The sequence below is a fragment of the Anolis carolinensis genome, chromosome 2, assembly GCF_035594765.1.
Source record: "Anolis carolinensis isolate JA03-04 chromosome 2, rAnoCar3.1.pri, whole genome shotgun sequence".
Taxonomy (NCBI): Eukaryota; Metazoa; Chordata; class Lepidosauria; order Squamata; family Dactyloidae; genus Anolis; species Anolis carolinensis.
Window position 1 is genome coordinate 134,430,742 of NC_085842.1, and position 15,843 is coordinate 134,446,584.

The 15,843-nt window shown below is 42.6% G+C and overlaps 1 protein-coding gene across 1 annotated transcript; it reads right to left on the bottom strand.

The window, feature by feature from the left end:
* Positions 1-837: 837 nt before the first annotated feature.
* jpt1 (Jupiter microtubule associated homolog 1) lies at positions 838-14,816 on the bottom strand. The gene is made up of 5 exons (XM_003217215.4): positions 14,654-14,816; positions 10,201-10,346; positions 8,809-8,906; positions 5,142-5,163; positions 838-1,893 (listed from the first exon to the last, which is right to left on the bottom strand). Exons 1-5 carry the CDS (start codon positions 14,707-14,709, stop codon positions 1,745-1,747), a joined length of 471 nt encoding a protein of 156 aa, XP_003217263.1. The 5' UTR covers positions 14,710-14,816; the 3' UTR covers positions 838-1,744.
* Positions 14,817-15,843: the final 1,027 nt, after the last annotated feature.

Genomic DNA, 15,843 nt, shown 5'->3' on the forward strand with positions numbered 1-15,843 from the left:
TAATAATTTTATTCTTATACCCCGCCCCATCTCCCCAAAGGGACTCGGGGCGGCTTACATGGGGCCAAGCCCAGACACAACAATATAAAAGCAAAACAATAAAACAGATCAATCAACAATAAAAACAAGCCAGAAATAGTTCAGACTATAGCCAAGAGAAGCAATTTCTTACCCAATCTTGAGCCTAGAGACAGAAATGCTCTCACCCAGTTGGGTTTCTGACATACCAGCTGCACCTGTTCCCAAGACAGATGGGACTCTGATGACATGCAAATCATAATAAGGACATCCTTCCACCATGTATATTTTGTTCCTGAAGATTTTCTGGGAAGTCTGTCCTGCTTTTGATTTCATCTAGAACATTAGAGGGCACCTTCTCTTTTGCCATACCTACACTATGGCACTCCTTCCCAAGGGTTAGCCTGTCCCCTCGTTGATTACCTATTTAGCACTATATGAAAAGTCCTAGCTCAGCGACAGGTCGTCTATCCTGCATGCTAAAGGTTGCAGAATCAGTCACATCTACAGGTTGGGATTGATGCTTCAAGCCCCTCTTAATTCTTCTAAGAAGCAAAACTTAAATTCTTTTCAGAGTTCAACAAATTTCCCACCCCTTCAACAGTCACAAGAGTACAAGTCCTTTCATTATCACAAAGGGAACTATTTAGCTACAAATGAGGAGGGTCACAAGTGGCCCCTGCTTGTTTAGACACACAGATGGGAAATAATGGAAGAATCAACCTATTTTTTATTTTGTGTTTTAATCAGGAATTAATATCTGAGGGATGAATAGAGCAGCAGACCAATCTGACCTTGCAAATAAAACTCCGACACTGCTTCAAAACTTCTATATCCTTTATTAATAAGCAACAAGTCAGCTTTATCAAGATACAACACACATTTAGAAGGATTAAATTTTTCACCTCAAGGTCAAGCACCAGCATGATCATGCATAGCACTGAAGTAATGTGGACCAGAAATGTTCCTTTAGATATTTGTTTCCACCCTATACTTACACCTGCAAGATCCATATTACTGTCACTTAGAGGGGAGCAATACTCAGGAAACAGAATAGCAGGCTCATGTCAGCAACCCTGTATTTGGCACCAGCCTCATCTTGTCACGGCTGAACTAAATTTCCTCTAGTTGAAGGCAGCACGGTTAATTACTACCACCACAACTCTGTTCTGTAATGCACAACCGGACTAGATATTTGCCAATTACTGAGAAATATATATTGGATAATCAACCAGCATGTGTTGCTGAGATGGACAGAAAAGAGAGAGAAAGAGCATTTGTCACCCATGTTCTGATATGTACACAATCCCAACTTTCAACCCTCGTAAACCAACTAAGGGGTTTCCTACAAGTTTTTGGACAAGAATGCTATCTAGCACACTCAGAACCAACCAGCCTAGTTTATGAAGCACACTACTACAGACCTTAGAAATCTTTCAATCAGCCACAGGCTGCATAGTGAATACAGCTCTACATCTACCACTACAAAAAGAAACCACACATGCCACTTCCATTAGACCCAAGGGAAACAAGACAGAAGTTAGAAAAAAACCCATTTCTTTCCTTAAAAAAAGGTATGAAGTACATAAAGTGCTTCTTTAATGATAGTTTCAGAAGTACAGTCAGACTCAAGTTGTGCAGTTCACAAGCATGGAAGAAAAAACAAAGAGGACAGACATGAGTTCCAAGTAGTTAGAAGAAGCAAAAGACGATCAAGCGATCAAGTTTAACCAAGGACTAAGCTGGACTTTCCACCAGGTGGATTTCTTCTAGATGGTACAGGCGCTGCAGCTACTGGGCTAGGCATGGGTGCCGCCGGTGGGAGCTTCTCTTCACTCGGGCCTGAAGCAACGTCTATTTCGATCTCTGTGTTTTCTAGCAAGAGAGGGAAGGAGTCAGAATTTTGTAGAAACAGAAACACTGCATTTTAGCTGAGTACCTGCTAGTACTGGCAGGAAGCATAGAAAGTCTCTATGCCAAGAATGCCTACAGCTTGTGCGGGCCTAAGCCAAATGAAGGATCAGATTATCCCAGCCGTCCTCTGCCTTACAAGTGCAGACCCCCTTTTTCTTACTACAAAGGGTCAGTTACTTGGGAAGAACAATGACTGCACAGGAAATCTTCTAACAATTGGAAGGAGAAAAAAATACCCCAAACTTGACTGAAATAACACATTTTTACAGGCTTCATTCACACAGAATATTGTCTTACTGGAAAATGAATGTTTAGCTACTTTTCTCTCACTAGTTCTAAGGGCCTACAGAAAAGGGCAAGATGCTATACTTTCAAAAAGAGAAGGCAGCCCAGAAATAAGCCATTGCTGCTCAAGTTTTCACCCCTCAAGTTTCAATTTAGCAAGAGAAAAAACATTGCCTTTAATCCGCATTACATTCATGCATTTTACTACTGCTGCATATGTTGGTGAAAATTCATTGTGCAAGAGGTCTTGGTGTGAACGCTGGAAAACTGGCTAAACCCATCTGCTTAATTCAAGAAGATTTCTGTGTAAAGCTCATCACTTAAGTCAGTAGAATACATTTTGAAGTAATGCAAAGATTAACTCTGTTTTGCAAAATTAAATGTAGGCAGTATGGGAAAAGCAATCTGTCGGGAGGTAGAAGCTGAAGAAGATGAGCTACTAAATCTAAAGCTCTGCAGGACTCACGCTGACAGGGCAGAAGGTCTATAAGTTTCTCTATTTGTAGTGGTGTTTTGTTTTCTTAAATCCCCTCCAATTGAAGCCCACCTGCCTCAAGTATAGTGTACTTCTCCCCCTATCTGAGGATATATTACAGGAACAGGCAGGCTAGGTCCAAAGCATCCCTCAGTCCATCGTGACTTTTAGACTTCTGCACTGGACAGTAGAAGTGAAGGGAGGCAAACATTTGCATGGCAGCTGAGAAGGGGATTTTTGAGGGCAAATCTCTGAGGGCAAAGGAAAGACCCTGTATAATCCTGTGATTTTCTGAGACGTTCTCCACAGAGCCATAAGGCTGTGCCTTATTTTAACCAGAAAACTAAAATTATCTTGTCAGAGTGTTTAAGAATCCACTAAGATGCAACATTCTCAAAGATGGTTCCGCAAACACCTTGTGGACATGTCTGTGCATCAATGGCTGCACCGAAAGCTTACAACTACATTATAATAACTACCGTGTTTCCCCAAAAATAAGACAGTGTCTTATATTAATTTTTTCTCCCAAAGATGTGCTAAGTCTTATTTTCAGGGGATGTCTTATTTTTCCATGAAGAAGAATTCACATTTATTGTTGAACAAAAAAAATGAACATTTATTATGTACTGTAGAGTAGTTGTCATCACAAACCAGCATAACCAGACAAACTGTGAATCCTATCAAAAATGTCTTGTTACTACCATTTCTATGTACAACAATCTATGGTATGTACATTTACCGATCCTGCATGCTCTGGTGTTCTGTTCGAAGGGCATGCTTCCAAACAAAAACTTTTCTAGGTCTTACTTTTGGGGGAGGCCTTATATTTAGTAATTCAGCAAAACTTCTACTAGGTCTTATTTTCTGGGGATGTCTTATTTTAGGGGAAACAGGGGAAACTAGTTTTTACTTGATACAGAATGTATTCAAGCTATTTCCATAATCTTGCTACAGAAAATACTCTTAATATCCTGCACTACTTTGAGAATGGGTATTATTTATCAAAGAGCTAGGATCAAAAAGGTTCAGGTCATGTCTTGGAAGCAGTACCAGGAACAAGTCCAATTATGACTTAATCAGATTGGAGCAAATTCCTTTCAAGAAGTGAGAGGCCAGTCTCTGGCTGAATTGCATTCGAATCAACAGTGATAGGTTTTTACTTTTCTGTTACATTTTACAACCCTATTATTTGACTATATAATGTGTGTATGAGTATTATATAGGAGTTTATCAGACACATGTAATTTGATCACATAACCTGTACAGTCCAGGTTATCTTTATGACCTTGATTTCAAAATCTAGCTAAACTGGCCAATTTCTGGGTGGCTAACCATAGCATCTAAAAAGACATGCATTTGACTTAAGAATCAGCCAAGGCGATCTGCTGAAATAGTGAAGATCAGTCATCTGAAGCCATCAGCTTAGGATGGCTTTCTTAGTTTTTCATGCATGTAAAAAGCCAACTAAGAAAAACCCCATAGAGAGATTAAGTGAATAATGACAACTGTCTGCCAGAAGAAAGGTGTGCTATTCCACAATTGATAAGACCACCCATGTGCATAGGCATTGAATGTCAAGTGTAGTTCCGCTTCACAGAAAAAAATGGGATTAATTCCATTCTATACACTCCATTTCTTCTACAACTGAGTCCATCTATTTGGATTATTGGTCCAGCTGGCCCTTCCTGTTGTTACATAGACACAGTGCTGAATTGAGTGCAAGATGTAAGCACAACTTATAAAGTATGCTCTACTACTTGTTGTAAGAAGGACTCTTAACACTTGCCAGACCACCACAAATAAGACTGATATATTACTGCAAAGATTTCAAATCTTGAAGTAGTAATCTTATATTCCTGAGGTCCCTGAAGAACTGGAAAATTGAAATTGAAGATATGAAGCAGTTTTAAAAAATGCTTTACAAGACACTGTTGTTACCAAAAACAACTATGCTAATGGAAGGTTTTTCTCATTTCACCTTAATTACCATATTTCAGCACAGAGAATACTCTGTGCATTTCCATACTGCCTTCCACCAAGTAATATGGAATACACTCCCTTGCAAGTTAATTTCAACATTTCCACCACCATGCTCAAAACATTTATGATTACAAACATACATACATCCACTTCATCTGAATGCCAATCCTACCCCCTCCACAAAATGGAAAAAGTACAGACATTTGAAATTAAATGCATCAATATACAATATGGTATATTGCATGTGGTGAAAAGTTTCACCCATCCTATCACACAAATAATCAATATTCTCCAAATATGTGTCTGATCAAAGATTGAGGTTTCTAATTATTTTTAAATTTGCAAAATTTTATTTCGTCCTCAAAGTAGAATTCTTCCACTCATGATATCAGTGCTTTCCTCTCAAAATTGAAAGGTTTTACAAACTAAGTATTTCTTTATAGGTAAGGAAAGAAAAGAAAATACTCACCAGGAGCCTCTCCTTCCCTGCCCTGCAATGTAAAGAAAGACAATGTTATTTCCTGTTCTTTGTAAAGCTAAGTAATCATGTGTTTGTACCTAAGCCAACAATTAACATACATAAATTGTTTCTGAAAGAAACACCTATTTCTGATATAATGCTTTCACAAAGCCCAAAATTGCAGTAAGAGACATGCATTTTCCAACCTGGCTAATGAATTCGTTCCCAAACCAAGTCTTGAGACATGTAATAAAGTTTAGCATATTGGTCTTTCTATGTGTGACCCATCATTCCCTGTTGATACAGAATAACCATCAGCAGGAAGATTGGAAGATAGGGCTAAACCAGACAGGGGCACAATAGGCAATCTCGATGTGTATTATTTTCAAAATTGGGGGTTACAGTATATAATTTTTTTTCATCTTCCAACTTGCCAAAGACAAAGCTTTGAAGATGGGCATTTGTAGATCAATTATATGGCCCCTTCAGTTACATAACTTAGTATATGCAGAAACACCCATATTTTCTGTTCTAGACAACTACGGTGATATTTGGGGTAAGCTGTTGACATCTATGACATATAGAGGACCAATAGCTTGCTCTAGATATCACTATTAGAATCTATGGGATTCACTGTTTTGGCCCTGCCTTTTTCTTGTCAGTCCCTACCAAGGACTTGATGTTCTCACTTTTAGGTAATCATGAACAAAAGCATAGTGCAGGGCAACTGCAACTCAAAAGAAAATTCAGGGATTTGGGGAGACATCCTACTAGAATTCTTCCAGTTGCAGAAGTAGATGTACTTAACACAGCAAAATGCTAGACCATGAAGCAAACAGATCTGGAGGCAAATATTTTCACACTGATTGCTGTATAGAGGAGTCAGTAACCAGACGCTCATTACAATCTGTTATGCCACTTCTCCAAAAATAGTGGTCAGAATGGCAAACAAGGTTAACAGCAATTTGGGTGGGAAGAATTACTCATGACCACAGTATCCGAGTACATACTCAAGAAAAAGAATCAAATGCTACAGCTTTGTATATACCATAATATGCTATATACAAAGGTCATTGATTTTCATTCCATGAAGACAACATGAGGTTTTCCATAATGAATCTACATATATTAATTGTTGCTCTGTGGCTGCCATCCTCTTGGTCCTCATGTTCATTTTCACCAAATAAAGACTGCTAGTTCCCCTTCAAGCCACAGATATTCAGTTTTGGTATTACTTAAAATGTACAGGTAGTCCCTGAGTTACAAACAACTCACAGTTAAGAATGGGGATGAGACAAGAGGAAGTGAAAGAAATCTTCCCCTAAGAAGCGATATTCACTCCTGGAAGAGATATCATGGGGAAAAGGTGTCTCCACTGAAGCTTTACCATCAATTCTTGTTTCCACAACAAGCCATTTTTTTTCAAAATCAAATTATCACAAAGACAGAAAGTGAGGTGAAATCTTCTAAATAGGGGCAGAGATAGCAGAACAACCACCACAGGGGTTGTTGTAACCTTTCCCTATGCTAGCCAAAGCTAAAACAATTTTTTTTGCTGGCATTACACTTTAAAAATGTACCTGTTCTGACTTTAAAAAAATCAACTTAAGAACAACCTACAGAACCTATCTTGATCATAGCTTGCCTGTATTTATATTAAGCATTACCACACAAAGTGAAAAATCATTTAGTATTTTATCGGTTAAAGGTTTCATCCTATGCAGTCCTGATATTCGCAATATGACAAGGGGTATAGAATACATTGCTAGAGAATTCTTAATGTTTTCCTCTGAACTCTAGTCCTTTGACAAAGAAGTGCAGAGTCCTACCAAATTGTCCAACCCAAAGTTACACCTTATGAAGTCACAATAATTAAAGGAGAACTAAACAGCAATAACTCTAATGTAGATATAAAGCCACTTTCCACTATGCACTTTTTCAATTCTGTCTTCAAGACAACATACTTTCTTTAAGTCCCTAAGCTCCAGATGGGGAAAAAGATATGAAAGACAATAGTCAGACCCTTGATGTTAGTACAGTAGAGTCTTGCTTATCCGTCATAAACTGGTGGGCAGAATGACGAATAAGCGAAACTTATGGATAACAGGGTGGGTGCTTGCTCGCTCACCCACCCTCACTCACCAAACGGGTCCCAGCAGCGGCGACAGCAGTACCGGGTACCTGGCGGGGTAAGTGAAAGAGCGAGCGAGGGCCTTTGCCGCCCTCCTTTGCTTGCCCACTTTCATCACGATGCCAGGAGCCAGCAGCACCAGGGCCCAGCCTAGCGAAGGAGCAAGCGATTGAGCGAGGGAGGGAAGGCCTTTGCTGACCTTCGCTCACCGGCCCTCCATCCCTCAGCTCCTTTACTGCACCGGGAGCCAGCTTGGCAAAGAAGCGAGCAAGCGAGCGAGCGAGAACCTTTGCTGCCCTACTTTGCTCGCCTGCCTCCATCCCTCAGCTCCTTCACCACGCTGGGTCCTGGCAGCACCAGGGCCTGGCCCGGCAAAGGAGCAAGCGAGCGAGGGAGACCCTTTGCTGCCCTCCTTCGCTCCATCATGCTGGGTGCCGGTAGCAACGGGGCCCGGCCTGGTGAAGGAGCGAGCGAGCGAGGGCCTTTGCCACCCTTCTTCACTCGCTAACTCAGCCGGCTGGGTTCCAGCAGCACCGGGACCCGGTGGGGTGAGTGAGTGAGAGCGAGTGGGGGAGGATATTTGCCTTGGATGATATGGAGTGTCGGATAAGCGGGACTCTACTGTATGTCCAAACCTCTGGAACAGCCTTTTTACAACTACAACAAATGACTTGGGACTCAGGCCAAAACACATTTTTTCTTTAAAGTCTACATACAGCAAGCTAGGCACAAAGAAGCCCAACAACATGTCTGATTTTGGATGTGTATTAATTTATCCATGTGAGGCCAAACCTATGTTAGTGCTGTCTAGAGAAAATCATTCAAACAACGGAACTTGTAAGCCAATGGTTTGCAAGTTGTGGGTCCCTAGATGTTTTGGCCTTCAACCCCCAGAATCCTAACTGCTGGTAAACTGGCTGGGGATTCTGGGAGTTTTAGGCCAAAACACCTGGTGACCCACAGGTTGAGGACCACTGCTGTAAGTCAAGTTACATTGATTTCAATGGAGTAATATGTACAAGTAGCACTATATTTTGTTCATAAACATTTTTTAGATTTAAGTATGGAAGTAGCTAACAGCCAAGGGCTAGAACTTGTTTAACAAGAACTAAAATAGTAATGCTGCACTTCTATTGGAGTTTCACCTGTCATTTTTCATTCAGTAAGCTAAAAGGGATCAATTATGGTAATGCCTCTGAAGTCCAGGCATTGCCAGAACACATTTCCTACACTTAAAGTAAGGGGTTCACATATTAACAAGTACACAAGTTACTTGTGCACTTGTTAACATGAGAGGGATAAACTGACCTAGAACTGTCATACCAAGACTGCATATCATCATGTTTAATATCAGCGGAATACACCATTTGATGAGAAAGACAAACAGCATTTTCAAACCAACCAGAACACTTAATCCTTTACCAAGGCTCAGCGAATCTTAGTGAAATTACTATAAAGGGGGATGAGAACAGAATGAGGCAGAAAAGCCATTTCAATCTGTTCCCAGCCAACATTTTAATTCTTATAATTAAAAATAGGCCTTACCTTTGGATCCATGCAGTCACCAGAGTTTGCATCAGAAGAGCTCCTTCTCTGCAACCCAAGGGGTTCAGAACTTTCATCGGCATCACTGGGCTTGGGTTCTGCAAAGGGATTTGTCAACATAACCATTCATAAGAAGCAGACTAAGACATTTTAAATTTCCCGCCACTACTCCTGGCATCTAACCATTCCCCTAATGATTCATACTAGCCTTTGAAATTATAATGAACCCCTTGGGGACAGTTCAGCACAGAAGGGTTTGGAATGTTAAACACCTGCAGGGATTGCAGCTTAGCATGTATGGTTCATACAATGATATCTTTTTATACTGTACTGCCTCAAACGTTTATACAATTTTATGTTTTCATAAGGCATGCATGAAGAATGTGAAAATCATTGACCCAACTGACAGTCTAGAACCATGGTGGATGATGACAGCCCTCCAAACGTTGTCTGAGTTCAACCCCCAACATCTTGCACTATAGTGACTATGGCTGGTGGATGTTGAAATCCAAAAACAGGTGGAGGGCTACAAATGCCTGCCCTAAACAAAAAGAACTTTATACTACAACAAATGTTATTTTCTACCTGTTATAATGTTATTATATTTAGCTTCTCAAAAACTAAAACAAAACTGAAGGGGTTTCCCCCCTCTCCATTGTCACCAGCTGATCGCCAGGCATAGTCTGATTTTAATTTCAAAAAAATGTATATCGCAATACATATATATGTACTGTATATGAGGTTCCTAGAACCATAAGAAATGCAAAAGGTTGACTGTTAATAACTTATTTCCGATTGCCCCTTTAAATATCAAATTGAATTCCTATGCGGCATGTGCCCCACAAGCTATACAAAATATATAAACATGTATTTTTGTTTTGCATATGAATGGAGCAAGATATATGTGAAAAAAATCCAGAGCACAATTATTACTTTCATAGATAAGTCAATATTTTTGTATGATTTTTTAAAAATTATCAGTCAGGTGACTGGTCACATATTCTCACCAAATACACACAATGAAGTTAGGCATTTAAGTTACCCTAAATTTGATGCAGATTATTCAAATCAATTGTTCCTCGAATATTACTACTGCCCTCGTGATAGTTGTTCTATTTCATTACTTAACTTTATCAAGATTCAAACATAGAAATCTCGCCTTTTCCATTCCAGCAAATTTTTCCTGATGTCTTGCTGGTTACTTAAATACTTGGTGAGGGGGGATCACTGTTCTAAAATATAGCCTACAGCAGCTTGACTTTTGTTGGTGATCTCTCATCTAAGTACCAACTAGAGCTGACCCTGCTTAGCTTTCAAAATCTGATAGAACCTGATGCATTTAGAGTATTTAGGCAGATTGTATGCAGGAATGTATTTAAAAGGAAGCTTCACCTTTTGGCCGAGCCCAGGAAGGTGGATTCTCTTCTGGGGTCCCAAAGATACTGGATGCCATCTTGTTCCGTCTGCCTCCTTGCTGATCCTTTGGTAAATCAAATCCCAAATTGAAATTGGAGCCACCACCTGGTGGGCGAAGGACCCTGGAAAGAGACATAGGAATTGTGTTTAAAACATTTTAGTTGCATTAAGATACAATCTTAATGACTTGCTTGTTGATCCAGAGTCAAAAATACAATCATGGAAGCTTATCATGAATAAGTCTTTTTCATTCTTGCTGAGATCAATTCACCTCAAAACTAAAATATAAAATGAACGATACATTACACATTAAGGATCATCTCCTCAGATTAACAGAAAATTTGGTACTGATGTAGGAAAGAGAGAAAGAAATAAAGCAACTGAGTCCCAGAGATATGATGTCTAAAACATACAATTTCTTTACCAGTATGCTTCATCTGTTTAAGTAATGTACAAGTTAATTGCATTTTAATTTGTACGCTGACTTTAGTTCCAATCTTGGGGAAATGTGAGGTATAGTTTATTGCTACTGCTACATACTAAATTATCAGTTGTCATCAAAGCAGTCACTCGTACAGCTAAGGAATTCACAACAGCAATGGTCAGGCTTACACATGCAAACCTTTCACACACAAGAACTGTTCATGCTGAATTGTGAAGGGACGTAGGAATGCAACCTAATGACAAGAAAGGTTGCTTCAGTGGGTTATCATATTTACTATCAAGTTTGTTCCTAAGGGGATTTGCAGTTCTGTATGTCTCCTTCCATTGGAAGAAAAAACCTGGAATCCAAGTAACAAAATCTATTGCAAGGGGCCAGAAGAGACTCTCTTAAACACTGCCACACATTCACCACTATACCTTTATGTGGATTTAATTGTCAAGCTGCTATGGGAGGCAATATTAGCTAAAATTTAAGTTAACAACGAATCAGTCATAGCAAAAAAAAAATGTTAAGGGAATTAAATTTACCAAACTTTACTTCTGCCTAGAAAATAAATACCAGTAAGCCTATAGAGAATAACCTGCATGCACACACGTGCACACATCTATTTGAAAGAGCCCACGGGTGCCTGCTTGCCCAATAGTCTGCAAATCATTTGTGGTGCAAAGGGAGGGCATGCGTGAAGACACAGATGAAAATTCTTGCAGGCTGCTCCAAAACAAATTAACTCAATAATACAACGCCTTCTGTTCTCAAATTAAGCTTTCAACATAAGCCAGTATAGGTGATAAAATCTGAATTCTCTCACAGTTCACAATTTTCTACCTGTGAAAGCATCAACTTGTTATTTATCAGTAATTTATCAGTATGCTGCTTCATTTATGCTCAGCTATTCATACTACTCATGGCACACCCCTCTAATACACTAATTTGTCATAAAAACAGGAGCAAACAGTCTAATTCAAGAAAGACAAATGCACACATTCACACTTCTAATATACTGCACTAGGTCACACTATGGGAACAGAGATGGAATAGCATTTCAGTTGCCATGAGACTATAACTCCCATTGTGCCTCTACTTGTCAAAGCAAATCAGAGCTCCAGGGCAAGAACTGCTGATAGCTGACATGTCCCCCAATTTGCTTACTTATCACTCTTCTCAGTGCTCAGATAACAAAAGACTGGTTTTATTGCCCTCACATGGAAGTAGACTTTCAAGGATGGATCTCACTTTTTGCCCTTACAAAAGGTGACCCACTGAATCCAAAGCAGGAAACCTTTAGTCCTCTAGGTTTTGGTGATCCCTAGCTTCTATCATGCATGGTCCCTGGAGGGTCACAGGTCACTCCCTTTCCTCCTTCCAACTCTGGAAATACCTTCTCAATGAAGAGAACTGTGGTCTGAGAAGTTCAAGAGCATTACAACGAAAGCTGGCCAGACATGCTATTGTTTTGCTACTTAACACCTGGAGACCTTTGTTCCATCCCTCTGTAGTGTAGCTATGAGTGTGGTACAACACAAAATGAAATGTTTTAAAACCTAGGTTTTATTGTCAGGTACAGCATTCCTGAAGTGTTGCCCTGCGGAAGGTGCAGCATAGCCTCACCTTCCTTTCCACCTTAGACCGTCTCATAAGCAACTTTAAGTCCTGAGGTTTCTTTGTTACAAGATGCAGCATTCCTTAAAAATTTCCTTTGAGGAAGGTGCAGTATTGCATTACCCTATTCCTAAGATGAACCAATGCAGGATTTTGGCTAGGGAAAATGCTCAGCCCAACACACAGCATGTGTAAGCCCTAATCCATTTAAATCAGCAGTAGACAAAAAGCTTAACAGTTGGGAGAGACCACAAGGGCCATTCAGTCCAACACTCTGTCTGAGAAACATACAATGAAAGCACCCCCAACAGATGGCCGCCTTAAAAAAAGGTGAACTCTGACATAGCATATTCCAACACCAAACAGCTCTAACTATCTGGAAGAAGCCAGACTTTGAAGCTGCAAGGCCATTCAATACTAATCAAGGTGGCCAATTGCAACATTCACACTTGGCTCAGGCAGACAAGTGTTCTTTCTCCCACGCTGGACATTGCACAGATATATAAACCCCACTTACCTAGTTCTCAACAGACCTCACAACCTCTGAGGATGCCTGGCATAGATTTGGGTGAAACGACAAGAGAATGCTTCTGGAACTTGGCCAGACAGCCCGGAAAACTCACAACCACCCAGCAATTCTGGCCATGAAAGCCTTCGACAACACATACCAGGCACTTCTCCCAACCCTCTTGCTTGGAGCGAAGGCCCGAGGGAAGGCCTTTGGAGAAAGAAGTTCCTGGCCTAAGCAGGGCCTCTTCGGGTTAACAGGTAGCCTTGGCCACCGGGAGGCGAGACAATGGAAGTGTGCTCAAGCCCCACCCAGTTGGAGGGGAGGGGAGGGGGGGGGGGAGAGAGAGATTGCCTTCCGGGAACCAGCAAGGCGGATAAAAGGGACACCGAAGAGGGAAAGAGAGCTACACGAGAGCCACTGCCAAGGAGAGGCCTCCTTTGTTCTACTGGAGGCCATGGGGCGCAGAGATCCGTCTCGGCACAGAGGGAAGGAGAGGGACCAGGCAGGCAGGCAGGGAGCTTTCCCCGCCTTCCTTCTCCCCAAGGGGAAACGGGGAGGGGTCCCCACCCGGGACCCTGCCGATGGGGGACTGAGGGGAGGCCCCATCCACGCAGTTCACTCCTAGGGCAGGCTCAGATAATGCAGACTGAACTGTACTGAACTGGATTTTAAGAGTCCTCACTAGCCATATAATCCAGTTCAATGCAGTCAATCTGGCATATATTGCAGTGTAAATGGGAAGGAAAAAAATGCTGGGAAAACAAGGAAGCGCCAACCGGAACTCAAGCCACGGGCAAATAAATAAATATAAAACAATGCGGAGTGTGTTGCTGTGAGTTTTCTGGGCTGTATGGCCATGTTCCAGAAGCATTCTCTTCTGACGTTTCGCCTGCATCTGTGGCAGGAATCCTCAGAGGTTGTGAGGTCTGTTGGAACCTAGGCAAGTAGGGTTTAGATATTTGTGGAATGTCCAGGGTGGGAGAAAGAACTTTGCTGGATTCCCCCAAGCAGGAAGCAGCCAGGCTTTGAAGCTGTAAGGCCATTCAATGCTAATCAAGGTGGCCATTGCAACATTCACACTTGCCTCAGGCAGACAGAGTTCTTTCTCCCACCCTGGACATCATTCCAGATATATAACGCCCACTCAATTGTGCATGTGCCCTGCCACATGCATAACTGAGGACCTTCTTACAGCCACACCAGATGCACTCGAAGTGGCCGGCGTCTGGGCAAAGGAAATTTAGTATAATGCCTGCTGGAACAGACCTCACAACCTCTAAGGATGCCTTCCACAGATGGGTGTGAAACGTCTGGCGAGAATGCTTCTGGAACATGGCCAGACAGCCCGGAAAATTCACAGCAACCCAGTGATTCCGGCCATGAAAGCCTTCGACAACACAGTGCGTAGTGTTATCATCCACCAAGCTGCTTTTATAAGACAGCAAAACGGTATGACAGGAAGTCTGTCTTCATTTCTATTGATATCGAGTCAGTACAGAGTATCGAGTCAGTACAGTACGGGGCGGGGTAGTCGTAGTGAGGCCTGCTCCTAGAAGCAATTCCCAAGCCACCAGGCACTGCCATTTATACGCATCCATCCATCCATCCATCCATCCATCCATCCCCATGGGTGCCGGTTAACTGGGAGGCTGCTGCATCCGCGCCTGGCGCCACAGGTTAACAGAAAGAGAGGCCTCCGCCCACCAGGCTTTCCTTTCGGGAAGGCAGGGCAGGCTGGGGCTCCAAGAACAAGCCCACTGTTAGTAGGCCCCGGCGCCGCCCCCACGAAGAGAAAGGGGCTCCACAAACAGGAAGTCAGGCTGAGAAGGAGGAGAGAAGAACCCCGTCCCTTCCCTTCCCTCCCTCCCTCGAACCTGGAGCTGCTCCGTCCGCTGGGATCCATTCCCTTAAACGTGGTCGTGGTGGTCATGGCGGCGCGTGAAGAACCGCCCGAGTGAGAGGAGGGCGGAAGATGATATTCCCGCACCTCTTCCCCCAGCTGCCGGCGACAACTGCAGGAGCCGCCCGGCGTTGGCAGCCCCTTTTATAGCCCCAGACGCTCGGCTCGTCTCATTGGAGAGTTCAAAACCCGTCTCTCCATCCTATTTGCCAGCCTCCTGCCACTCTGGGTCTTTTCCCGCCTCCAAACGTTAGAAACAAACCCAGACCCCAGCTCCTGGACTTTGCGGTTATTGGTTGTTCTTGGCCGTTCGTCTCCTTTGTTTGTGATTGGACAAGGGGCCTGTCGCTCAAGGGGGCTGGGGCAGGATTGGTCGGGCCGCGAATGAGGAACAACCACTTCCTCGGCTTTTCTTTATGAAATAGCGATTGAAGGGAGATCCTTTCGTAGGGAGTGGCAGTTGGAAGGCGTTACCAAGTGTCTGACACGCGTCTGGCCCTTCACACGTTGCTAAGCGGAGCCCAAGGCCTATTCTCTTTCGCACACAGATTACCTTTGCCTTATTTTCAGCGGTGGCCACACTACATTGCCAACGACTGCTGTGGTGCTCCTGAGTGCATCTAAACCAGGGATGAGCAAACTGGGGCCTTCCCAGGTGTTTTGGACTCCAATTGCCACCATTCCTAACAGCCTCAAGCCCCTTCCTCCTCCCCCCCCCCCCCCCCGCAGCCGCTTAATCGGCTGAGGGGAAAAAGGAAGGGGCCTGAGGCTGTGAGGAATTGGAGTCCAAAACACCTGGAGGGAAGGCCCCAGTTTGCCCATGCCTGATCTAAACTGCCCAATTAGTGCAGTTTCACACCACTTTAACTACTAGGTCTTAATGTGGGATTCTGGGAGTTCTACTTTTACAAGATCCTAAGCCTATTTCCCCCAAACTACAAATCTCAGAGTTCTATAGCATTGAGCCATAGAAGTTGAAGTTGGGTCAAACTGCATTAATTCTATAATGTTGATGAACAACACGGATTTACCAAAAACAAGTCATGCCAGACTAATCTGATCTCTTTTTTCGATAGTTACGAGTTGGGTCGATACAGGGAATGCTGTGGATGTAGCGTACCTGGATTTCAGGAAGGCCTTCGACAAAGTCCCCCACGACCTTCT

What these genes read in the sequence shown, in the direction of transcription:
- jpt1 (XM_003217215.4), bottom strand. Translation starts at nt 14,709, where the DNA reads ATGACCACCACGACCACGTTTAAGGGAATGGATCCCAGCGGACGGAGC. An exon ending in TTCCTGGGCTCGGCCAAAAG is followed by an intron (nt 8,907 to 10,200) that starts GTGAAGCTTCCT and finishes ATCCCTTTGCAG; the next exon opens with AACCCAAGCCCAGTGATGCC. An exon ending in CAGGGAAGGAGAGGCTCCTG is followed by an intron (nt 1,894 to 5,141) that starts GTGAGTATTTTC and finishes CTCTCTTGCTAG; the next exon opens with AAAACACAGAGATCGAAATA.